At 33.3% G+C, this 27,470-nt stretch overlaps 1 protein-coding gene and 2 long non-coding RNA genes across 4 annotated transcripts in view; 1 reads left to right on the top strand and 2 right to left on the bottom strand.

The window, feature by feature from the left end:
- LOC100869438 (EGF like, fibronectin type III and laminin G domains protein pikachurin) overlaps nt 1–27,470 on the bottom strand; it is a 178,255-nt gene that overhangs the window by 14,680 nt on the left and 136,105 nt on the right. For both annotated transcript variants that reach the window (XM_012490752.3, XM_003696280.4), the window contains exons 7-9: nt 25,417–25,561; nt 12,031–12,217; nt 107–246 (exon numbers count right to left, since the gene is read on the bottom strand). In XM_012490752.3, the coding sequence (XP_012346206.1) occupies nt 107–246; nt 12,031–12,217; nt 25,417–25,561 (472 nt within the window). The remainder of the gene's footprint in view (nt 1–106; nt 247–12,030; nt 12,218–25,416; nt 25,562–27,470) is intronic.
- On the bottom strand, nt 3,824–5,522 carry LOC147658192 (uncharacterized). Its single transcript, XR_015290939.1, has 3 exons — nt 4,874–5,522; nt 4,150–4,738; nt 3,824–4,059 (listed from the first exon to the last, which is right to left on the bottom strand). It is a non-coding gene; the product is annotated as an uncharacterized LOC147658192 (long non-coding RNA).
- The window catches only part of LOC147658191 (uncharacterized), a 47,117-nt gene continuing 25,796 nt past the window's right edge, over nt 6,150–27,470 (top strand). The window contains exons 1-2 of the long non-coding RNA XR_015290938.1: nt 6,150–6,295; nt 19,136–19,496. This is a non-coding gene — a long non-coding RNA (uncharacterized LOC147658191). The remainder of the gene's footprint in view (nt 6,296–19,135; nt 19,497–27,470) is intronic.

Raw genomic sequence — 27,470 nt, 5'->3', positions numbered from 1 at the left:
TTTGTGTAAATTTCTTTATACATTATTTTATATTTACATATCTATCTCAAGATAAAATATTCCATATCCTTCGACACATCATTCAACATTTTCCATCAATGTTTACCTGCAAATCGACCCTGGTCTCGCATAGGTCGCCGGTGTATCCGAGGGGGCAGAGACATACAGCCGTGTCGCCTCCGGTAGTCAAGCATTTCCCGCCATGGGAACAGGGTACCTTGCTGCATCTGTCCGCCGTGCATTCCTCTGAAACGACAATAAATCAGACGGATCAATGGAGCACGCGATCAGCGATCTGTCAACGTGGATGATACGACGAACGTGGAATCACGTACAGCGAGAAATCTTTCGATAAAATCGACGTGGATGCGGCCTCGGCCTCCCTGCATTATTACGCGCGATCGAAAAATATCGGGGGAGGGGGGTTGGCGGTTCTGGTCTTTGGCTTCGTGTACACGTCGACAGTATCGTCGGTGTAAATATTTGACGAAAATACGGAGGCTCTCCTTTTCTGCTCTCCTCGTTCCGCGCGTATCGACGCCGGTGAGGAACCGGAAACCGGTGAGATGTCTGCGAAATTATCTTCCGCCGCGCTCGCTCCACTCTATCGGAAATTTCAGACGAATGAAAGGCGCTTTTCTTTTCCGTCCTTTTTTCCTTTCCTCCCCTGTTCTCCTTCTCTTTCGTTTTTTTTTTTTTTCTCCTATCGGGAGACTTGGGATTGGGAGTCGCGAAGACTTTTGAAAAATCGATGCCACTACGCTTGTCGATTTCTCGACCGGAGAAGAAATATCGACGTGGTGTATTAATCGTGCACGTTGCGTTTGTTGCGCTTCTCTGTTCCCTCGAGTCGAGTGACGCAATTTAGACATGAATAAGTAATAGCACGAATATGGGAGCATGGAATATTTTATGGAGGCGAACGCAAATATAGGATCTTTGTTTGTTGAAATTCGAAGCAGAGAATAATTGAGGAGGAATTTTATTGGCAATTGTAAACTTGGATATACTTTATTCTCGACACGATATATCGAAATTACAAAATCGTCACGAGGGACGATCTTTTTCGAAATTGAAAATTTTCTAAATCCACGTGATCTGCAACAAGTTAAAATTGGCCGGTGTATATTCCATTTATACGCGTTTCTCGAAATAATCTCGATTTTCCAGAAATTAAACTTGTGTTTCTGGTTTGCCTTAAAGTCGTCTCCTCTTCAATTCGTTCCACCTTAAGATGGCGGGATCGATATGAACCGAACGAGAGAGAGAGAGAGAACCGCGGGTCCTCGAACCGTCTTTCGAAAGCTACTTCCTGCTCCATTCTTTATACAGAGTCGTCAACTCACGCGGATCCCTCGTGAATCTGGTTTAAATCGAGATCGACCGAGAATTCTTCGATAGACTTTACTCTTTCTCCTCGTTTCCCTTTTGTTCTTCCCGATTCCGCTTAATAACGGGAACTGACAACTTCCTCGACGAGTTTTCTCTCTTGTTCTTCGATGGTGAATGCATGGTATTCGCGACTATCGATAACGGAAACGAGGAAACGGTGTGGAGGAAAATTTCGTTCCGATTCTATTTTTTTTTTCTCTGTTTGTTACACGCTATTGATTGTTTTATTTTTCTTCAATAAATGTAGTATGTGAATATTAAATTAACTTGAGAATACAAAAAGTAGGCACAATTATTTATATTTTTGTTAAAAATTTTGAGAAAAGTATTGAAATAAAGATACACGATTCATTATTGATTCGACAGTATAAAGATCACGTATGAAGATTGTCAAAGAATTTTCATGTTCGTTAATGCGATGTGCTTATTTTCATCTTAGCTTTCAGTTCGTTCATTCATTCCCTTCTTTGTTATGTCTCAAATTAGATTTATACTATCACGAATTTCCTTCTATTCAGTCATCTAGTCGGGTATCTACGAAGATTTGAGTTACTTTCCTTTTCTCTCTCTCTCTCTCGAGAAAGAATTTTTTTTTATCTCGGTTACAACTTTGCTTAATAACGTCTAGAAACTTTCACGTCGAGGATTTCCTGAAGAAAAGGGGGAGGGGGAAAGAGGAATTGTTCAGAGGAACTTCTCAAACTCGGTGACTCGAGATCAATGATGCGATACCATGAAAACGGTAAAAGGTATACATTGGAAAAATTGCAGTGAAGAGGGAAATTTCTTTGTCAAAGAAACGAGTTGCCTCGATGAATACGTAACGGTACTACAAGGAAAAAGTGGTCGTCATAATGAAGGGAACGTTTTTCGGAAGAGAGAGTTATTTTTCCCGAAAAAATATCTCGCTTTTAATAATGTCGAATTTTCGTTTGTCCTTTAAAAATATTTTGAGCATTTCGTTTTTCCGTATTGAATTGTTATCGTAACGTTAAAAAAAGTCCTTTGATGAAAATTTCCTTTCGTGAATTTTTTCCTTTCTATTTTTTAATCGTTCGATGTAAAAACTAATATTAAAAAAAAAAAAGAAAAAAAAAGAAAGAAACAAATTTCTCTATCAATTCACTATTATACATTTATATGTTTTTTCAAAAATGATTGAAATTTTTTTTTTTATTAGATTTTATACTCTAATATTAGATACTAACTTTTTATCGATACACCAACCAAAGAACAAAATTTTTCAAATATTTATTTGAATAACTGAAATTTTTTTTCTTTTATATAAATCAGATATATTCTAAATCGATAGATATATATCTATTGAAAATGGATATGTTTCTAAAATTTTTCAATCTTTCTGTGCAAAGCCATATCAAATTAATAGATAGATATCTATTGAAAATGGATACGATCCTAGAATTTTTTTATCTTTTTTTGTACAAAATCATATCACAGATATTGCAACTTTAATTTTACTCAAATTTTTCTATCTGTTACCCTTTCGTTTAATCATTTCCAAATTAAAAACGAAACAAAACAAACCATACCATATATAACTGATGAACCATTCTCCATTCAGATTCCAGTTTCTTGTTCGGATAAATAAATCGAAATAGAATCACATACAGATCGGTGTATCAGAAATTTCAGAATAGCTATATTGATAAATTGATGAGAGAACAAAGGTAGAATGTTTATGAAAAAGGTGAAATAAATATATATCAAATAAATCAAATAGATCAATAGATAAATAAATTGTTGGTTGGTTATGCAGTGGTGAACAATAAATAAGAAATATATTGATTTAGCTGAATGGATATATTTTGGTTATACGTGAGTGCACGTGTCGGGCTACAGAACAGCAACTGAACAACTGAAGATCATGTATCAAAGATAAACAAAAGGATGCCAACTACAGAATAGTAACACTGCTAGCAATGTTCAATAATAAAATTATAGATAAAATTTCAGTGAACTTTATACCTATAATACTCCCACTTAAAGTGAACTGAAATTTGTTTAATGTATGTACGTTTGTTATGTTTGAGTGTCATAATTTTGTATACCTGCCATATCTTCGATACTCTTGACATTTAATCGATTTCTTTGTATCTCAAATACTGTTCTTCTCGAAGGTTTTATTAGTAGGTCTGCTTGCTGCTCCTCCGATGTTATATGTTGCAGAAGAAACTCCTTCGGAACCATTCTGTTCCGGAATAAATTGTACCGTTTTCTAATACGTAATACCATGTCGATGTGTTAATTCTTCAATTTCTCTATTAGCAAATTCAAGACCGTTATCTGACCTGAAAAATTTTATTTCTTTTTCTAAATGTTTATCGGTTTTCTTAAAGAAATCTTCTAGACATCATGGTGTCTCTGATTTGTTTTTGATAAAATATAAACTTCTCCAATGACTGTAGTCATCTTTCATCATTAAGAAGTATCTAGCACCTCCAAGTGAATTTTCTTACATTAGACTTGAGAGATCTGCATGGATGAGTTCTTCGATACGTTCGGATTTTGTATTGCTTTTCGGGAACGGTAATCTGTGTGCATTTTTCTTAAAATGCAATTTTCACAGCAAAATTCCTGATCTTTAAAAGTGATGTTCTCAGATTTTAAAATTTTTTTCACATGATCCACATTCTGGTGAGCCATTCGCTTGTGCCAGGAGAAAAGAGAATTGCATTACTGCTGTATTTACTTGATGCTCATGTGCAATGATTTTAAATTTCATTATGAATAGCTTACCTCTTCTTTTTCCCACTGCAATATTTTCATTCTTCATGAATTTACATATTTTGTCATCAGAATATTGTTGTAATCTCTTATCAAAAGCTGCACCCGCCGAGAAAAGATTGAAGCTCAATTCTGGTATGTGAAGAACATTACTGAAATATTTTCGTACCCATTTCTTTCCATTAAAAGCAAAGATATCAATATCTCCTGATCTAATTGTTTGAATATATTTTTCATTGCCTATCTTAACATTCTCTACTGTCTTTCGAATTTTCTATATGATGAAAACCATTCGCGACGATTCGATATATGCTCAGTCGCGCCCGAATCCAAGTGCCATGCATCATTGGATACTTCTAAATTATATTCTACAGACATAGCTCCGAAGAGTGTCTCTCCTTTTCTTCCAGTATAGTTTGGTATTGCCGCTTTTCGATTTCGGCATTCTTTGATCCAATGTCCTGGTTTGTGACAATAATGACATACGCCTGGTTTGAAATTACCTTTCTTAAAATTTTTCTTATGCTGATACTTATTTGCAGTAAAAGCGATATTCTCTGTCTTTTCTTCGGTTTTTGCCCTTGTCTCCTCAATGATGAACCTTGAAATAAGATTTGTGAAAGTTCTTTTATTAAATTGGATCGATTCCACGCGCTAACGAAATGTCTGCGTGACGAAGATAATGTATTTTATGATATTTCATGAGTATTTTAGTGATAATTATTTGATTTCTCACCCAAAATTTGCAATCGATGTACAAGGTTCTCAATTTTTACGATGTGACGGCTATATCGTCTCCTGGTTCTTTCTAGTAACTATACCATTGTTGCAACAGCATGTGCACACTAGCATTAGACTTTTGCTCATAAACAGATTCCATTTTCTCCCACATATCCTTAGCTGATTCACAATTGATAATATGTAAGAGTGGTTTTTCATCTACCGATGTAGTTATTATGCGTTGAGCTGTACTGTACTCCAAGTAACTCGATTCGCCGTATCATCTCCTGGTGCGAGAAGAATTGATTCACCTGTAATTATTTCCTAAGCACAGGATTTCAAAGTTACGCGTACTTGAAATTTCCGTGAAGACCAATTTTCTAATCCTTTTAGCTTGTTGTTACGAATAGTTTTGTTCTCCATCACGATTAGGGTTATGTTTCATGTTTGCTCGCGGCCGGATATTTAACCTACGGTTTTTCAATTCAACTATACTTTACTTGATTATTTATTGTTTCTTTCGTAATTTGGGTCCATGTTGGTTAGTTATGCAGTGATGAACAATAAATAAGAAATATACTGATTTAGCTGAATGGTAATATTTTGATTATACGTGAGTGCACGTGTCCGGCTACAAAACAGCAATTGAACAACTGAAGCGTATCGAAGATAAACAAAAGGATGCCAACTACAGAATAATAACACTGCTAGCAACGTTCAATAATAAAATTATAGATAAAATTTCAGTGAAATTTTTTTACCCTATACATAAATATATGATAAAATTAATAAATAGACAAAAGCAATAAATAAATAAAGATTCTAATGTGGAAAATTAATTTAATTAATAAATTGATATATATATATAGAGAGAGAGAGAAGGAAAGAAATAGATAAAAAAGGTATAGAAATAAGTCAATAGGTTAAATGGTAGTATAACTAAATATATTAATAAATAAATGTAGGAATAAAGCGGAAAATAAATAAAGTTTATTTATATTTTTCATTATATATATATATATATAAATGAAATATATAATAAATAAATATACAAATAAATAAATCGATAAATCGATAATCGATAAATCAATAAGTAAAGGAATTAGTACAAAAAGATATATAAATGTAAAAGTTATATAAATAATTTATAAATTAAAAATTAATAAATAAATATATTAATAATTTTCCTAACGTATTGTTAATTAAAATAATTAAAATATATAATGCGATATATTAATTTTCCACTCGATTTCGATTATCGAAGCTTACGATGTCAGCCAATCAGAGAGCTTGTTGGAGAATTTTGGCGGGTTTTTGGCGACGTAGAGTCAGTCTCCTGTGAAAAGTTATCGTGGAAGGACATGTGTGTGATGTGATGTGTGTCGTGACTCTCCGATGTGACTGGCTGATCAACGAGTTTCGCTGATTCTACTACGCAGTAAGTGATTCTATTCATATTTTATTATCAAATTTTATAAATTATTATGAATTTTCTTATTTAATTATTCGTTAATGATTATAATAACGAAATTAATTGTCGCGAATTTCTTTTTCGATCATTATGACGTCATCATTATTCCGTTAAAATTTCGTAGTAATAATTCATTACTCTTTGAGTCGTGATTTGAATTAATTTGTTGTTTTTGCAAAACAAATATACAAAATTAATTTTATTTCATCGAAATTATGACGCATCATTATATTAAAGCTATTCATATTAATTGAACGAGTCTATTTTTCCTTGGAGAAAAATGGACTCGTCCAATCTCTATGAAATGAATGTGGCTTGTTTGCTGCGTAATACGTACATATTTTCTTCTATTCTTACTTATTATTTATTATTCGTACATTATTATTTAATTAATATGTTTTTTTATTGAAATATTTAATTTTATTTTATCGAAATTGTAACGCGTCATTGTACTATCGATATTCATATTGATTAGACCCTGAGGAAAAATGGACTCGTCCAATCTCTATGAAATGAATGTGGCCTGTTTGCTGCGTAATACGTACATATTTTCTTCTATTTTTATTTATTATTAGTATTATTCGTATTATTTATTATTCATATTTATTATTATATAATTAATATGTTTTTTTACTGAAATATTTAATTTTATTTCATCGAAATTATGACACGTCATTGACTCGTCCAATCTCTATGAAATGAATGTGGCTATTTGCTGCGTAATACATACATATTTTCTATGCTTACTTATTATTTATTATTCGTACATTATTATTTAATTAATATGTTTTTTTTACTGAAATATTTAATTTTATTTTATCGAAATTGTAACGCGTCATTATACTATCGATATTCATATTGATTGGATGAGTTCATTTTTTCCTGAGGAAACTATTTTTTTATTTTTCATTTCTTTTACCTGCTCTCGTCCGTTTAAAATTTCATTCGCGTGTTTTTTCCATTCTCTTCGATAACTTATTGCATTTACGTTTCGAACTTCATTCGTTTATACTTACTAATGCATAAGGAGTTTCCTCGAGGGTAGAGACAAGAAGGGGAAAAAAGAGAGAGAGAGAGAAGGAAAAACGAATGAAGAAAGAGGGTGAAAACGAGAATAACGCCTCGTAAATTGGGAAACTTCGATTTGCATGATTTCTATCGTTTCTCGACCGAATAATCTCGATTCCTCATCTTCGTACTTATCCCTAAAAATCGTCTAACTCATTCATTCTTATCTATCCACTCACGTTTCCCTTTATTATTTCTTCGCTTGAATTATATTTCGGTATGTAGGCAATTCATATCAAGGAAATGAAGTTTGCATCAAAGAAATTTTTGTTCTTTCGCGAGAAGACCTTTATGGGATTGAAACATCGTATTGGAATTTTATATTTTTACTATATTATCGATCTTTGGTCGTTTCCATGACGACGAGTTTTTTTTATATATTTTTACAAACTCTCTTTTCTCTGATTTTCCATCTTAAATGGCGTTCGTTTCACTTTCATTCTAACAAGTCTTTTTTTTCTTCGGTGAAATTCATGTTAGGTTTTGTACGTTATGTTGAGATTCAATTATGCAGAGAAGGATGAATGTATTAAATAATTATTTTTTTCTGAATTTATTATAATGATTTTATTGTTTTAATAAAAATGATTTAAAAAATTTGTATTTTCGAGATTGATTATAACAAAGAACGATAGAATTTAAATTTATATCATTTCTTATATCGTTATTTTTCTTTCAATAAATGATATAAGTATATTTTAGGAAAATGAATTGCAAAATCTTGCTAAATTATTGTCAAAGTATATCAATTTACAAATTGAAATTGAGAGAGCTATAATTCAATTCCTCTTATAAAATATATATTCTCCAATATTTATTAGATATCTAAATATCTTGAATTATATTATACCATTGTATAACAAAAATTAATTAACATGAACATTGCGAAAATTAATGATAGATTAATTATTTAAAATAATATTTGTCATTTTACGTGATTGACAAAAAGATATACAAGTATAAAATTAATATTATCATCGATTCTAAATACAAAAGTATTTCATTTGATTATTTAAAAAAAAAAATCAATTTTACCAATTTTATCGAATTCCATTAATCATTGAAAAAAATAAAATCATTGGAGATTCTTTTAACTTAACGATACAAATTATATTTTCTACATAAATCTAATTCTAATACAAAATACATATTTAAATTGTATCGAAAATAACCAAGTATATCCAGGCAGAGCGTGCAAAGAGAATAGAATTAAATATTCAGTCTTTGCCTCTAACAGAATAGATACGATAATCATCAATTAATTATTCTCTCATGACGATGTACTCTCGTATAATTCAGGTTCATATCACACGTGATAAAAACAGTGGCGGTGACAGGTCATTTATGGCCCTCGTTGTCGAAGGAATCTCGATACCGCGGTGGATAATTGATTAACACTTGATAATTAACGCGTAGCTCTCGATTTACATCACCATTCTCTCTCTCTCTCTCTCTCTCTCTCTCTCTCTCTTTCTCTCTCTCTCTCTCGCTTCATCGTTAACTTAATTAAGAAACAGAAAATACACTTTTGGCATTGGAATTTCATTCGAACGAATTCTCTGCGATTCTCTCCGGTGTTACGTTAATTAATGATCCCCAAGGAACGAAGAAATTCGATCATTTATTTCTCGGTGTTTGTCGTGATTTATGAATTAAACTTGGAGCAGTCGAATTTTTTAAATGAATTAAAAATGAGATGTATTCTAATTTATTTTAATTTATCAGATGAATAGAGAATTGATAATAAAGGTATAGAGAATGAATAAATATGAATAAAAATGCAGCACATGAATCAATAGTTCAATCAACGTTTAATCAGGCTTGTTTGATTAACCAAATTAGCCTCGTTTAAGATTATAAATACAAATAATTTAAAATCACTTTATCGATACATTTTTCATTTTGATTTAAAATACGCTTTGAGAAATACGATCCTTCTTATTTATTTCTTCAATTCAAGTAATTTATATTTATTGAACTATTATATTATGCTAAAGTTTTACAGAATTATAGAGAAAGATATTTATTGATTTTGGATAGTGATATAGAATTTTAGAAATATCACTGATTTCGAGATATAGAAGTATTTTAACGTACAATTGGATCTGCAATAAGATTTGATATTATCGATTCGAATTTAGTAGAATTTAATACCTTTGGGATATGATTCAGAGTTGATTTCAAGTCTAATGAAAACCAACACCCTCAACTTTGAATCCATCCCGTATTCCTAAAACTCGTTAATATCGAATCTCTAATTTAGTATCGAAATAACATTGTGTTGCACTATCAGAAATTGTTCATATCGATTCGCATCGTTTAATCGCATCTTTATTTAATTATTTATTAATCAACTCGTTTCGTTTCCAATATTTTTATAATCTACGATTCGTCTAAATGTATATACGTTTTTTCATTTTCTAAAAATTCAATTGCTATTGATATTTAAAAAAAAAAAAAGAAAAAAAAGAACTTGAATGAGAGAAGAAGATATTTTCCAGTAAATCAGAGGATCCTATACGGCGTGCGTTGCAGGATTTTCTAACTAAATTCATATGACACCTGTTGTGTGTTCTCCGATATAGGGGTTAATTCGAGCATCCGATTTCGTGTGGCTCTCTCCATCCAAACAAAATGTAACTTCAACGCTCCTAATTATGGATTATGGTGTTTTATCGTTATGATTATATTATTATGATTATTCGTAATTCCTCGAATTACGAATGACCGCGATATCAATACGATAAAGTAATTTCATCTTGTCGCGTTTTATATTTTATACGTTGCATCATTGATTCCTGACCAATGTGTCGAGAGAATTATATTAAATATCGAAGAGAATTCTGTTAAAATTTTACGAAAGATTTAATATTTTATTAACAACTTATAAATAATTTTGCGCGAGAAATGTGATTTATGGACAATAAACCAATTGTTTCTTTTTATATTTTTCAAATATTTTTATCTTTTTTTTAATAATAAAAGAATTATGTAATATGGTAAATATATATATATATATATATATATATAGTAGAGAGAGAGAGAGAGAGAGAGAGAGAGAGAGCAGATTTAATGTATTTTTGAGTTAGAATCTTTTGAGTAAAAGATTCTTATTGTTTGAGTAAAGTGAATCCAAGAAAAGATAAAAGCATCGATTCTACTTTTCTTCGTTAAATATTTTAATATAACTTTTCATACCGATTTGAAATCTTATCAAAACGATTATTTTCCCTGTTAAAAAATTTATGGGAAACATATGAAAAAGAAAGAGAAAAATTTATATACTGAAAATCTTAATTCTCTCTTTTGAATCTTGGAATAAGTAATAATTAAGATTTTCAATAAGAAATTCATCAACCACTTCCATGTTTTTGCAACTGGACACACGAGAAACAAAGTATCCGAGCATAAAAGAATATTTTCCACAGCAAGAGTATTCACAAAACAGATGGAGAACGTCGTCGAAACGATTTGCTTTGATATCATTCTCAAGAATTCTCTCCCTTTGATTCGTTTTTCAACGACACCCCACGTTCCAAGATTTGCAAGGAATCTAAACCAGTGGACCACTGGTCCACGACCAAAAAATGCATCGGTCCCGAGGAATTTGATCCTTTGATGCATTCTGCACTATCCTCGTTCGAGGATAGAGACGTGGAGAGTGGTCGAACCTTTATCTGCCCCTCGGAAATCTAGAACGCTCTTACAACTTATCTTCTATGAGATTACATTTTCAGGGGATTACACGTACTTCCTTGAAGGGGTTCAATAGAGATTTGACAGCCGATAGACCGGAATCTCACGCCGTTTCAAGACGAATCGAGATAAGAAAACGAGAGAAAGTTTAATCGACGTTTCGTCTTGACCGATAGTTTTGCTTGTGTTAGGAATTCATGGATACTTTTGTGAGTTGAAGTGCGAAGAATTGATGTTTCACGAGGGAAAAAAAGAAGTTTACTTTATCGTTTTCTTATAAACCAGATATTTTTGGATCAAAATTTTCATGCATTTTTCATATTTGTAACACGTAATTAAAGAAGTGTGTTACTTTACTCTTAGAAATTAAGAGAAAAATAAAATCTCATTGCATAAAAGTTTCAAACAAAACTTTAGAGAAGAACCCGGATTTCCCTTGTAGCTGTAAATTCGTTTCTCTCCAACAAAGAACAAGCATTGCTTTTAACATTCACTTTAAAATGAGAAATCCTTTCCAAAATTTATCTTTTCCTTGATACATCAAGTGTATAACTACACCAAATAACAAGTTTTAGCTTGTTAAAACTTCATACAAAAATCCTTTTATCCTTTTCTTTTTATTCAAGAATTTTAAACCAATTTCCAAAATTCATTCTCTCCTTTATCTCATCGAATATAAAAAATACAAGAAATAATAATCAAGTTTTTATTCTACTCCCAAACTTACATCTACAATTAAAACTTATTCAAACTATTTTCAAATTCTTCCACATTTACTATCACAATCATTATGGTGATTAAGAAACAATAACCACAATTCAGTTCTCTCCTCCCCTTTACTCAAATTTATTCAAATTTAATAAAAATATTATCACAGTTAATTTCAGCCACGATTTCTTCCAAATCCGGAAAAAAACAATTTAATCAATTGTACTCACCAACGTCGAAACCGTTCGCAGCATCTCCTTGTGGCGCGAGAGGGAAGCGATAACGGTGTTCGTTGGCTTCCAGATGCCGGACGCAACCCTTAAATCCGGTTCTCACCGGAAGTCGCTCGAGACCGGTTGTGTTTCCAGGTCCGCCGACGAACAACGGTTCGCGGAACGTAATCCTCGCAAACAAGCCCTGCAATCAAATCCAGAACGGTCTGGTTCACGCATCTGTGGAAAATCATCGTATGATTCGCATTTTTTTCTATCAAAAAAAAAAAAAAAAAAAAAAGGAATCTTTATCCATTTTCTGTATTCGCACCGAGTCTGATCTTTTTTTCTTTTCTCTCTCTCTTTCTCTTTTTCTTAGTCCGATCCTCGCAATTTTCCATCTCTTTGAGGTTAGAGTGGTCTTTGGGAAAGATTATTTGTTAAAAGCGGGGAGAGTTTGAGAATTTTGGTAAATTAGGAATTTAAGAGGTGTTCCCTTTTTTCTTTGATACTGTTTTATTATTAGTTGTATTTGAGCATTTGAGGAATTGTATGGATTTCTTTCTAATTAAGAGAATAATACGTAATAATTCCTGGCAAAGATTTTAGATTTCTTTCTTGTACAATAACCGTGTATAAACTTCTTCTGGACGAAATAATACATCCAGCAAATCTAGCAATTTATTTTTTGCGTGTATATACATTGACATAGAATTTACTTATTATTAAGAAAAATTACAAAAAATAATAAGTAAATTCTACGTCAACGTATCATCGTGCAATTATGCGAGATATGTATTCTATTCACCAAGATATACCAGCAGTTTCCAACAGCGTTGTATCCCGTAGTTGTTCCTTGTAGATAGGGAAATTATTTCACAGGGACAAGTCATTACGAAGGAATTCGATTCCAGCACCGGCGAGACGCGTGTTAATATTGATGGAAGGAGAAGCATTCGACTTCGTGATAGCTCGACGAGTTTCGTAGTTACATTTCACATCGGTTAAATTCGCCTTTCTATGCACGTTACATCTTTCCGGTAAATCGAGTGTGCTTGACGCGATGAATAAAATTGATTTGGCACACTTCTTGCGCATTTCAATGAATCGACCAATTGTCCCTATTCCCCTGAATTTTCAAACAGTTGGAAATTTTGTAAAATTAAACTCTGTGAAACGTCGTTAAATTTGGGGGATTCGGTACGGAATATAAAATTAAACCGATTCACGGATGGAAAAGTTTGAATTCTCGTTAGTTTCGAAACGATTTGAAAATAATGTTTTAAAAACAATAAATAAATAAACGCTTATTTTAACAGATCCTCACTAATAACGATGTAATTAATGATTGAACTTTGTAGAGATTTATTTCTCTCAAAAGAGAGTTTCCTTCCTTCTTTTTAAACAAGTTGTTTTGATAAAAGAAAAATCTCTATTTCAAAAACTTTTGTTCCTTTTTATAAGAAACGTATTCCTTTGTTCAAAAAATTTCTTTCTTCCTTCTTAAAAATCTTCCTTTGTTCACCAAACAAAAAATATTCTCCCTATATTTTTTTTAAAAGATATTATACAAAAATATATTTCATCTTCCAACAAAAATTTGTATTTCCATAAAGAACAAGAAAAAAAGAAGCAAAATAATAATCCCACAAAAAGATTTTCAAAGCAAAGACACTCTTTTCGTAAAAAATATCCTCCTCCCTCAAAAATTCTACACTTTGCCCAAACCTGGAATCCCTTCCCGTATAAACTTCCCTATCCAAACATCTTAACTCGCTCTCAACACTCTCGAAAGTCGCACAATTGTCGAGATTCACGATACTCCTCTCGGGAGTATCACGTTTCACCCAAAATGGTACTCGCTCGCGTTTCCTAAAAAGTAACCACGTGTAAAATGTAGTAACATCCAGGAGGAACGAGAACAGGCATCTTACCAGGCATCGACACGATAGATGTTGCAATTTACGTGGATTATGCATCCACTAGCCCATATTTGCTTAACCACCGCGTCTGAATGTATCTGTCGAGAGTTTCTTGTATTTTCACCTCTCCTGATGCGGGTGTTGCGTGTATCTCTGTATGTACGTATCGAAATACACAAAGAGAAGGGAGGAGGAGAATACATGTACAAATCTTAGCCCTCAGCCTTCAAGTTAATGCACTTACAGAAGTCTCGAAAGTTTTGGGAGAACCAACTTTAAGGAGCCGGGAATCATCTGTAAGATCGTTTAAAAGGTTTTTCTACTCGTTCGAAAACTCGTGGAAAGACCGATCGACTGATAGCGTAGATAACGCGAAAAAGAAGTCTTGATCGAATCTTTTGTTTTCGAGATTAAAGGATAGTTTTCCAATTAAAATTTTTGAGATAGGCCTTTCTCTAGTTTCGATTTTGAATTACGAGGAATTGCTTGGAGAAGGGGGATTTATTTTTTGTGAGTGAAAATTTCGAAAGTGTGGAATAAGTTTTTTTTTATTTGAAATTTGATTTTCGATGTAACTAAATTATATTGGATTGGAGTAAATGATCGATCAAAGGATTTTATCCTTTATCAGAGAAAATAGATAACGATAATCGTTCGTTCGAAAGGGAACACCGAAAAAAATAAATTTGAAAATTCATCTAATAGACATATATTTATTCAACTCGATTAGTCTAGAAAGTTTTTATTTTTACATGGAGAATCAACGGTATTTGACCATTTCTTGATTGTATATCAATCATAGAACCTTGTAGGTATAGAAATTTTATTAGAAAGTCTAGTGTAGATAGATCAAAGAGGTAGCATCGATGAAATATTCAACTTCTTTTTTGAATATTTATTAAATTCAATCTTCACCTATCGTTATGATTAATTAATAATCGAGTATATAAGATCGAATACATTCGTTAATGGAAATTCGAGTATTTATCACTATCGAACGAATTTATTAACAAATTTCTTTTTTCCTCATTAATAATTCTGACAAAATTTATATTCTCGTTTTTCCATAACGAATCATATACCGAATTTAATTAATCATTTTTTTACGGGATAAAATTCAAAGATAAAACTTCCACTCTGTTAAATCCGAGCTAATTATATCTTTATATCTCGTTTATACGAAATCGTATCGTTCAGATTAAACCATTTTTCACTTTGTGTCTTTAATATATTCGAGAGGTGGACAAAAATCGAAGAGGATTTCCAATATTGATTTTCCGTGCAAAACTACAAAAAACAATCGTAAAACGATGAAAAATGTAACAAGATCCAAAATGGCTGCTGTGCATACTAACGACGACATTTATACCGATACTCTTGGGCGAAAACGAAAATCGGTCGTACGGAGAATTCTTTTTTATTTTTCACGTTTTTTGGAAAAAGTTCATATCGCGTGTATCAATCGCCATAAAATAGGAAATATCCACGATGCACATGTTGCACGAATCTCGAATTTATTAAACAAAGAGATAACTGTTGAAACATTTTACTTTGGAAAAAAAAAGAAACGGAGAGAGCTACGATAAATTCTGTTCTTACACACGAGTGTACGATGTAATGCTTGTTTTAATCGGAATGAATCCTTGGATTTTTCTTTCGTAACACGGCCTGTAATGATAACTTGTAATTGACTTTTCGACTTTTAATTTCCCTGTCCTACTTCGAAACTTTTTCGCTAACGATTTTTCGGAACCGAATTTCTTCTTTTTCTTAAAAAACAGACTAACGTTGTTAAATGGATAAAAGTTTCAATCATGCTCCATTTGTCTAGATATCTCTCTAGATTAGTTTATTTCGAGTTTTAATCAACGAGAGTTTTTCTGTATATATTTTTTCGAATTACAAAAATCAAAAATAAGATAACAGAGTTAATTGTCTTCGACGATTCTAAAAAAAAAATGCACCGTCATTAACAAATAATAAAATCGCAGAGAATTAAGGACAAAAGCTTTCTTCAACTTTACTTTCCAAATTCGATAACAAGTTTTAACTTATGAAACGTATACCATACCATCCTGACTTCCAAACTTTCTACAATAAATCATTCCTCATTATACTCCTAATTATTATTAAATGATCAATAAATGAATGTATAACTTAAAAAAAAAAGAAGAAAAAAAAAATTTTCAAAAAACTCGTTTGAAAAAAAAGTGGCGAATCTTTTCAACGCGACACGCGACAGACTCGGCCGGGGCCATGCCATTACGAAAAATAAGAGGTCGCGAGAAAAGGGCGGGATGAAATCTCTCTCGCTTATTGACGCGCAATGAAAGCGAAACGGGCCACGATTAACATCGAGCCACGAGAGAAATGCATACGCGTATCAGAGCAAATGAGATTCCCAGCCCACGGTGAAAGGATACGCTCTTTCATAGACGCTGGTTTAACCTCTTTGATGTTGTTCCCCTCGCCGAAACTTGGGGCAAAATTCATTTCCGGAAACGCGTGATTCCCCATTTCGCGTCTTTTTTAAAAAAGACGCATCGCGCGGTAAATACGGTTTCCCTCGACGTTGTTATCAACGATCCTGGCCTGTTTCATTGTTTCGCGCGAGAGGAAATACGTTTTTTTTTGGGGGGGAGAGGGAAATGCGATCAACGGCGCTCTTCCTCCTCCTCCTCTTTCTCCCGTTTCCCGTTTTATCGTATTATCAATCACGCGATGAAAAGTTTGCGATTCGTGTTCCCATTTTGCGGGAAATTCTGTTAATAATAATTCGAGCGAGAGATCCGCTTTTTTTCCCCGCGCAAATCTGATAAATTTCGTATTATTCGAAGCTTTATAAAAATATACAAGCGTTTCTAAAGAGACGGATATTTCCATCCATTTTGGAAATGTGGTTTGGAAGGATTGATTTAATGAGCCAATTTCCCATTTAATTAGAAATTCGAAACAAATTGTAGGACACTTCCATCAAGCTTCAAGATACAAAATTAATTTTCATCCCTATCATTTACACTCCTCTCCTTTAACTTATGGATCACACCGTCCTATCTATTCCTTCACAGGTAATTCCAATTTACCTGTCTGATCCAGTCAATTTCATCGATCGCATCATTTTCTCCTCCCCAAAGAATTCTTCGCCCAAGGAGGGAAAGTTGCGGAACAAGGTAGAATTTTCCTTCCCTCGATCCCGAGTAATCGGTCGAGACCCACTTTTTCACGCGAAACCGTGCTCGCGAGTTGAAACCCCAAGTTGGGGTCGAGGGACAGGTACGTGGTCGTTGGAGAGCGTTAGGGATGATCCGTGGTTTTTAAGCGATTTCGCGAGACGACACGATGAAATCCGATTTCTCATTGTTTTTTTCCATTCTTTTCCACGGAACACCGAGTTTGCCGTGTTCGTTACGACAGAGGTCCTCCTCGGACGCGGTTAAGCTGACGTCCAGGGTGGGGGAGAGGGTTAATTTTCAACGACTTCGAGGGTTTTACGGAAGGGCAGAGAAGTTTTTACCAACTAATCTCGGTCTCTGCGGTCAAAATATCAGATGTATCGCGGTTTATACTTCTTCTTCTTCTTCTTCTTCTTTTATTCGTTTTTTGTAGCTAGGGATTAGGGGTGTCTCTTCCTCTTTGAACGGATGAATTGTATGAAACTGAAGGTATTTATTGAAAATTTGTCTCTTCGTGTTTCTTCTTCTTCTTTTTTATTCTTCGTCTTTTACTTTCGTCTTTTTTGTGGCTAAGGATTAAAAGTGTCTCTTCCTTATTCTTTAAACGGATAAGTAATACGAATTTTTTCTCGACTTTTCAATCGCTTTTATCCATCCATTATCGGAGAACACGAACGAATAGGTTGATCAATGAAAGACCAATAAAAATAGGTTGAAAGTGAAGCACGTTTTTGAAGAATTTGCTGAGAAATAATAAAGTACGTGATCAAACGAAGCGAGAAATATATTTTTCTGAAGAAGTGGTGAAAATGAAGTATCAATGTTTAACCGTAGTCGTGCGGAAAACAGCTGTACTTTGACGTACAAGCTTTTACAAGCTCATTTTTGCTCGTGCCCACGTAGTCACTGTCTAGTTAGGAAAAGAAGAAGAAGAAGAAGAAAAAAAAAAATAAAGAACGTGGGAACAAATTAAAGCAACTGCGACGAGTTCCAGTTATTCTCTGACCCGTTACAAAGTCGGGAAAATTAGATGGCCAAGAAAACGTGCTTTGTGTCCAGAGCAGATTATTACAGCTCATATTATTCGGTCAACAGAGGCAAAATAAAGATATCGTTTCTGGTTTCGCCGAGGGAATGTTTAAAAATGTAATTATCGCGGGGGAGAATTTTCATTACCAAACGATTTCAAGGGGATATACGAATATTTTACTTTGCGTTGAGAATAATATTTAGAACGCTAGGATTAGTCGAAAATTTAAAAAGATCACATGTATCTTTTTTAATTACTTGAATAGTTAAATATTTTCAAGGATGAAAGATTTGATAATGGTGAGAGGTATTTATTAATTTGTAACAACATTTTTGAATTTCTATATTAATTTGGAATGCACCAGAGTGTAATAGTAAAGTTTCTATATTCGAAAACGTAAGACCATTCAATTCTAACCTTTGCAAGTCCATCGTATCGTTGTTTTATTCACAATTAAACGTTGTTAATTTTTATAATACATGTGGATCACTTTTTGCACGATGAATGCGTGCTGTGTAAAAAAGAAAAAGTTACATGACAATTAATTTACAATGAAATATAAAACTTGTGTTAAACTAAAGTAATATAAAAAACAATTTAAAATGCATTTGATAAAAACATTTTATTTAACAAACACATAAAAATGTCAGGGAAAATAAAAAAAAAATTCTTTTTTAAAATTGCTTGAAAAACATTTATAAAAATAAATAAAACATGCGAACAAAATTGAAACGAAATATGTTGAAAAATCAAAACAATATAATTATACATAATTATAATATATACATATTAAAAAATCGTGTAAAAAGAAATCCAATTGTATTTCTATCTCAAAGGAATCAATAAATTGAAAAAAACTGGTAATTAATAAACGTTTGTATTAATTTATTCAACAAAAAAAAAATCATAAATATCCAATTATCTTTCACAAATCTTTATAATTTATCCAAACATTCTTCTTCTCTTCATTTTCTTTTTACAATTAAATGAATTTCCAGGGATCAACTGCGAAAGAATACCGGAAGATACGGCTGAAATATCAAGAAAAGTAGAGGAAAAAAAAAAAAAAGAAGAGGAAAGAAGGGACTCGTCTGACGAAGGGGTTCCCTCCTCCTTTGTTTTGAGCCGAGTCGACTTTGTCGCCGAAAAAAAAAAAAAAATAAAGAAACGAAGAAGAAGAAGAAGAAGAAGAATTCGTGAGAAAGATGGAAAGAAGCGGAAGTAGAGATGAAAAAAGGGGGATCTCAGCTCCTCTAATTACGACGCTGTCGTTAGGACACCGAGTACTTAATGGCACTTTGGGATAAAGTGGGCTCGGCTCGCGGAACCATTTGCCGGCGATGTCCACCGATTTTAAAGGTAATTAAACTCGCCTCTCCTGGGAAAACGGACGGTCTGTCTTCGAGTCGTGGCCTGATCCTTGAAACCGCTCTCGTCGATTAACGTCTTTTTCGATCACGTGTCTGGGATAAAATTTTTTTTTCTTTTTTTTTTTTTTTTTTTTTGCGATTAAAATTAATTTCGAGAGTTTTTCCTATTCGATTGATTTTTACGGGGGATAAAGAATGATTCGATGATGACAGATTATTTCTTTTGAATGAAAATTTTTATTGCTATTTTTTTTTTTTTTTTTTTTTCAAATTACAGACGTTTCTTATAATAATTTCTTTTCATTCTTTGGAAATATACTCTGATTACTACTTTTCTGAAAACAATTACGTTCATTGATACGTAACGATATCATGAATTTATTCTGTATTACGAACTCGTATTATCCATTTTGGTAAATTGATAATATACGTAACTTCTAGTTGACTGATTATATATGCAAATTGTTCTACTGTTCTAATTCTGTATGTTATATGTTCTACTAAACTGATTATACACACCCCACTTTCACACATTGTACAGAGCTTTATTCCACTCGTCTGATTATATTTCAACCTATTCTACTTGTTCAGTCACATATGAATTTCTATTTCTTATTTAACTGGTTATTTAACTATATATTAACGGAGAGAATATATTCTAAAAAATAGCGAATTAATAAAAATATCAATAGAAACGAACAGATTATTCGTTATTTTGAATTATTCAATGAACTTGTTTAAACTTTTCGAGTTGGATTAAAGAAATTGATTAAGCGTATAACGTTCCAAGTATATTGCTTCCTTAATCTTAAATTCAACGACTTGAAAGCAATTTATAAAATTGGATGTTGCTGAAAAAAAGAAAAAAAAAAATGATAACAACCCAAACGCTCTTTATAAAAGGCTCTAGGATCCTTATTGTCCCCTCAGTCTAAAAAGGAATGAAAAACGGCCATGTTTTTCCATGCGAATAAAGCGAAATTATTAACTGATAAGAGGTATCTCTTTCACGCGAGAAAGAATCGCGATATCTCGGCCAAGTCTCAGATTTCTTTCTCGCAGTGACCGAACAATATTCTCCGATTGTTTCGCGAAACTTGGCCGTGGACGAACTTGGCTCTGTTTTTAAAAAGGAGCACTCGAAGAACCACTCTTCCCCTCGTCGAAGAAAGTAGCGTCTCTTTTCTCTCGCCGCGAAGAAGACGGCGTACTAACTTATTACGAAACAATTTGCAAGTCTTATGAGAGTGGTTGAAAGAGAGAGAAAGAGAGAGAGAGAACGAAGGGAGAAGAAAAGAGGAGCGATTGATGGAGGAAAGAAAGAGACAGAAAATAAGACAGCTTTTAAAGACTTTTAATTCGAGAGTAGAATGCCAGTTTCACGGTGTAATTTGAAGCGAATGTATCTCTGTTATATGGTAAATGTGTGTACGTTTTGTGGAGATATTTAAAATGAAAAATGAAAGAGAGTAAACGAAAAAAAAAAAAAAAAAAATACGCGGATAGTCAAATATTTGGGGATAATAAATATTGAAATAAAAGGAAGAAAGTTTTTTTTCGGTGAATTATTAGTTTTTTACATTTATTAAAATTGTACCTTGCGCTTGTAAATAATAAGGCTTTTTCTTTAACCAAGTATCAGGTTTGTGTTTTAATACTTAATTAGAATCGTTGGGTTATAGTGGCTATAATGGTTCGAGGTTGTTAACCTGTACTTAATCACATGTACTTAATTCTTATTAAAATCTTAATCTAAAATATAAAATATGTAAAATATGTAATTCAAGGTAAAATTAAGGAGTTTAAATAATGCAAACTAAATTTAAAACAAATGTTTCATAAAACTCATAATTTAATAATAATGATCCAACAGTACACTAATTCATATATTAACATTTTTATTCTGCATTAGTTTCAAATATTGTCAAGATTAACTTGTTATTGACAAGAAGGATTTTTTATTATTTTATCCTTATTAGGCGATCTATTTACAATTATCTTATCACTATCGAAGAAAATCCCTTACGTTACATTAAAGACAATTCCATTTTCAATAATTACACGACAATATACAATAAAAGCTAACATCTTTATCGTTAAATAATCAAGAAATCAATAGTCATTTATAACGCGATAATAAATTATCACGCGTCTCATTTCGCATTTAAATTTTAATCAACCATTTGATCGCCGCGACGTTAACGAAACAATGACGAAAATTTTGATAAAAAGGCATGCGAACATCGTACGCGACAAACATCGTATACCGACCCAGTTTCCATTATACAGGCATACGTGAATTAGGCTTAAAATTAGCCTTATGTATAAAGAAGGGTGGAAAATCGATAAACACGATACGCGACATCGGGATCGGGTGAATTTCCTTAATCGAGCAAACTCGTGGGGCAAGTTTTACAGGCGGCCGTGCATTTTACTGATTACACACACGCGGCGTGGCCAGATGGGCGTGGTTCGATTATTCATCGTTCACAAAGCCGGTCATCTGTCTTTATACGTCTGACCATAAATGTAACGGGAAGAGGGTTGAAAATGCATCAACCTTTCACGCGATCGTACGATGAGGGGGCGATACGCGATCTAGGGAGATTTCGTCGCGTGTTGAATGATCATTTTTGCCGTGTTGGAGGGGAGAGGGAGAGGGAAGAGGAATAGTGAAATATAATGGACATTAGTCTGGTTTTTCGTTATTGAAGAACGGAACAAGATTTCGTCCCTTGCCTTACTTGTTTCTCTTCTAGTAAATAAGAGAACGAAGTAATGGATACCCCTCCCGTTGATGTACAACATCGTATATACTTGAAATATTATACGAGGTATATGAGAATTTCGGTGGAAAAATGATAGAGACGTGTGAATTTTTTTTTTTTTTTTAAGACCGAGATAAGCACAGAAAGGGTAGAGAATTTTATCATAAATTTTTTTAAATTTTCGAGAATATGCACGGTAACGTGATTTAATAGATGAAGATATACAGATATGTTTTTGTTGAATTAATTAATTTACCAACTGTTCTATTTAAAGGCTTGATTAGCTTTTTTTTTTTTTAGCAGAATTTAATTATACGTAATTATTTCGTATAATGAATTTTTAGGAATTAAATTTCATTTTTGCAAGAGTATATTTTATAATGCATTAACTTGATTTGTATCTCCTTTTTTTTTTCTTCTTTTTATTATCCTTCCATTTTCACGATGCCAATTTCGCGTTGATTGTATCGAAATTAAACAATGTACATGTCTTTAATTATCTCGTTCCTGCGTTAGTGCTTCTACGATTTAATTGTACTTGTACACGTTATCACACGTCACTGTATACTGCCGCAATCAAACTCGAATAGAATATTCTCCTGTTCCAGGAGAGGCGAGACGAACGTATCGTTATCAAAATAAAAACATCTCCATGTTTACACACGAAAATTCGTGAATTATCGCATTACATTACGCGCTTCCAACGCGCGATGAACCTAACAATCCGATACAATTTATTATTCTTATCGAAAATTTTCATGTTCCCGAAACGAACGATTCAATAAAAATCTCAAAGTTTGCAGAAAATTTGCAGAAAAAAAGAAATTAAGTTAATTAAGAAGCATCGACTCGCAAAGCTATCGAATTCAATCCAGAAATTAAAACGATACGAGAAACTACGCAAAGCGAGCCACTCTTTCATAATTCGAACGATTGTCGAAGCGTTAAACGCTGCCATTAATTGGCGCCTGATCAAAACGGTTTGGGACACGTCCGCGAGAGAATGGATCCATGTACGTCTCTATTCGTTTTCACGCTCCATTTGGCCGGGTAATTCGCGGCCTGTCGCTTTCAAACCGATCGAAAGTAATATTCCAACAACCTTCTTGTTTCGAGGCAAACAGCGGAAAATCTTTGACGCACGGTGAATCTTCTAGGAAATTTTTTTTCCGACTCGCACACAACAGGGTGCCATCTATTGTTCCCCCATTGTACCCCGTTTTAATCATGCTGCTGCACTCACTTACTCCTAGTCTCGGCTTTATTCCGTGCTCCACAGGTTTTCGCGATTGCACAGGGTCAACGTTGCTCCTCCTCTCTGTTTCCTTTTTCTCCTCCTCCCCTTCTCTTTTACACACACTCGTTTCTCTTTCCCTTGTATTCTTTTCACGAATGTTTTTTTTTCTTTCTTTCTTTCCCTTCTCGTATTTTTCAAACGAGACGCGAGGGCCTTGCCTTTCATCCAGGAAAAAATGTTCAATGTAAGTCAATTTCGACAGTCGTCATTTTTGTCTTCCAGGGCTAGCTCTTTGATCTGATTCATCGTGCTTTTTGCACATTGAGGTTAGTTCGATGCGTGTAGAGATATATTATTTTTGCGAGTTTCAGGGAAATGTAATTAATTTGATCGATGTTTATTTAAGCTTCTTTCGATCTCTTTCTTTTTTATTTCGTTATCCCTTTGAAAGATTTCCTCTAAACGCGCCAACATTTTCGAATATCTTCTCCATTTTCTATTTTCCTTCTGGATTCTCTTATTGAATTCTATTTGTACATTGCACGGAATAGGAAAAATGGAATAGAATTTTATACAAACTTGAAACAGAGGAGCAATTTCTCTTCGAAATAATATCGTATTCTTATTTTCTCCTGTTAGAATTTAAAATTGTCTCGAGTAAGAAATATCGGTACTCAAGAATTTCTCCTTCTTCGATCTCTTAGCATAAAACACTAACCTCGACCTTAAGGATTCGAACACACATTTATGGGGAATAAAACTTTCCTCTCGATATTTCTTTTTCTCGTTATTGTATCGAGTTCACTGATACAATGAAAAAAAATAATTGCGCGAAAGAAACGATAATTAACGCGACAAAGTTCGTTTCTTCTCGCGAAGAAAGTGACAGGAGGAGATGGATCGAGGAGTGGCTCGTCGTTAGACAGACGATTTCCTTGCGAAAATAACGTTTTCCCCGGCGAAAAACGGTGTATCGTGGATGGAATTGCAGGCAGGTGAATAACGATGACGTCGGCCGGGGCAAGAATACACGGCGCGCGAATCGTGAAAAGATTTGCTCGTCTCCCAACGACCAAAGACGTCAACCGGCCTGGAATTTTAAAGGGGAGAGACGTCTAAGCGAGACACGTCGCCTTTTAACCGGCGGAAAATTACGAGACGAGGGAGGAAAAATGGATTTATATATCAACGTCGGTTGTCCAACAATCCGTGACAAGCCGGTTATATCTGCCAATGAGAATTTGTCATTTGGATCTCGCTCTATGATCCGACCATGAATTTTAATCGAAACCAGGGGGGAGATGTTGAAGTTCGACCCGGAATGAAATTTTAACCGGTCGGCCAAGTTTTAATAACTTGTGTTTGCCGAAACTGTGATTTTAGAGATTTGGTATTGGGACAGATCGTGCAGAATTTAGTTTTTTAATTTTTTTATTGCAAAATTGCTTTACGATATCCTCTTTCAATTTTCTCCTCGTTTTAAAATTATAAAATACAGCTCGAATCATTTTCATTTAATTATTCAAATAATCTATTAACAATAATCTAACTCTTGGTAACTCTTTCATCCTCCTGCTCCGTTTATTTTCCCTATCTCTCCTATATTTTAATCCCCCCGCAATTATCCTACTTTCCAAACCATCCCCTAAACGTCGAATTTCCGGTGTCAGAGCCGTATCAAATTCACGAAACCATTAATCGAACGTGTCTTTCGGAATAGGCGGTCATCGATTTCAATTCCGGCCCGCATAAATCCTGATAATTCTAATTCGAATCGAGGGCTAGCGATTAAGTATTTGCGTGGCACGTCGACAAATCTATTCTCCCTTCCATCGATAATCGATAATTCGTTCCCTTTTTCGACTACTCGAAGCACACGCCCGCCGTCGAAAATTCATTCTTACCTTCGATCTTCCTTCGACCCGTTTCTCTTGATTCAGCTGAATCCAGGCGTCCCATCGATGCCTGTAGACAGTCAGGGTGTTCCATTCGTTCAGCCTCACTGTTTGCGTGCTCCTCACTGTGCCGACTCCGCTCCCACAATCGAACCTTCGAACAAATACCTGGATTAGGGGGTCCGTCTCCTTTTGGCTTACTCCTGTTGGTTATGAAATCATGATTTTTCCACGAATGATTGTTCGCGTTAAAAGGCTTGGAGATTTTATCGTTTGCGATCTGAGGTATCGACGAATTTGGATTTCTGAGTTTGTTGGGAGGAATGAATAATCTTAAATATATTTTTTGAAATATGTTTTTATCTCGAAGCAAGAAACAGAATGTGGCTTAATTTTAATCGGTTTACTTTAAAGCAGAAACGAATTATAACGAATTATAAATATTTGACGATTAAAGAAATGGATTCGTTTGGTATTAAAAAATATAATATAAGAGAATATGCTAATTAATAGTTTAAAAAGTTCATCGCGAAAGGTTAAGAATTTTATCCAATCGTTAAAAAGATTGGCATTTTATCCGATTATTGCCATTAAAATTTCTTCCCTCCTTAATATTTCTCTTCGTTTTTTCCAATTTAAGCTTTCCACATTGTTCACGTCATTTATCTATTGGCAGGAAGTTTGGTTCGCCACGAAACGTGGAAACGTACGAAATCGGTCGAATATCTCGAACTGTAAGAATTCATTGACTCGAGAATCGTTTGCTTAAAAAAAAAAAAAGCTTCGATTTTTAAAAAAAATGTTATTTATGGAATAATAATATAGCGCGTTATTATATCGATACGCGAATTTAAAACGTTTTTCCTCGTGGAGAATTTCTTTCAAGAGTTTTGAATGTTTCGAAAACGAAATTAAAGTAAAATCGATTTATATTGGAACAAGTATATCACGAAATCAGGTATAAGTATAAAAAAGTATTTTAAAAATAACAAAAATGGACGATCAAGTTTTTTATTCTGTGAAATATGTTTTTCATTCATATTTAAATATTTCAAATCGAAAAAGAATTGACTATTATGTATACTTTATAACATCTGTATAGAATATTTTTTTATTCATTTTCCTTTTTTATGCGTAGAATTATTTATTTTAAGTATTTTCTATTTTTCATTCATATTTTTTTTTGTTTTTTTTTTTTTAAATAAATAAAACTTTATGTTCTCTCGATCAGGGAGATAAATATTATAAATAAAAATCACAGAAATTAGAGATTAAACGAGGATAAGTGAAATCTTCAATAGGTTAAACTTTCATGGAAAGAAATACATATTGTCATAAATATTCGTAAAGAGACTTGGAAAATTCATAATTTATTTATGCGCTCATTTCGAATAAAATACACACGATCGATTGTTATTCCAAAAACGTTTTTCAATCGAAACGAAAACGTTTCACAATCGTTCGACGATTACCGCAATGAACAGAACATTTCAACGTAGGGACGAACAGAATAGTTAATCTCTCGTTTCAAAATCTCGTCACATTCTTAAACAACCCTTCCGGTTCGCTCGCCCCGTCGATAATACACAGAAAATCATGTGCGTGTCGACGGGGAAATGAAAAAGCATTATATCTATTAACTATTCCATAACGGGGATGTCAATCAGTGTCTGTAAACGTGAGATTAACGACCATGAAAGTAACATGAAACTTTATCGTACCGTACTGAAAGTAATAATTCACCATTACCTAACTTGGAGGAAAGAGAAATTCAAAATTCTTGAAAAAATCTATGAAAAATAAAACGCAAACAAGGCTTATAAACACAGCGACAATTTTAAACGTAATTTTAATCGATCTTTTCATGATATCTATATTATAATGTAATGACAATCGTGCAACGTTATAAATTATAAAATATTTCGGGTGTCTTTTTTATTGAGATAACTTCGTTCTGAAATGCTAATTGCAAATATCTTGGTAATTTATTTACAAGAGAAAAGATTCGTTTTGTTTCATCGTAATATTCCAGTTATTATTATATTTCTTTCGGTGTATACGTT

Source organism: Apis florea, unplaced genomic scaffold (assembly GCF_048593485.1).
Source record: "Apis florea isolate Af1SG1 unplaced genomic scaffold, ASM4859348v1 contig_2350_pilon, whole genome shotgun sequence".
In the NCBI taxonomy this organism is placed as follows: domain Eukaryota; kingdom Metazoa; phylum Arthropoda; class Insecta; order Hymenoptera; family Apidae; genus Apis; species Apis florea.
Note: the sequence above shows the minus strand (reverse complement) of the source record. Positions and strands in the feature narration are given on the sequence as shown.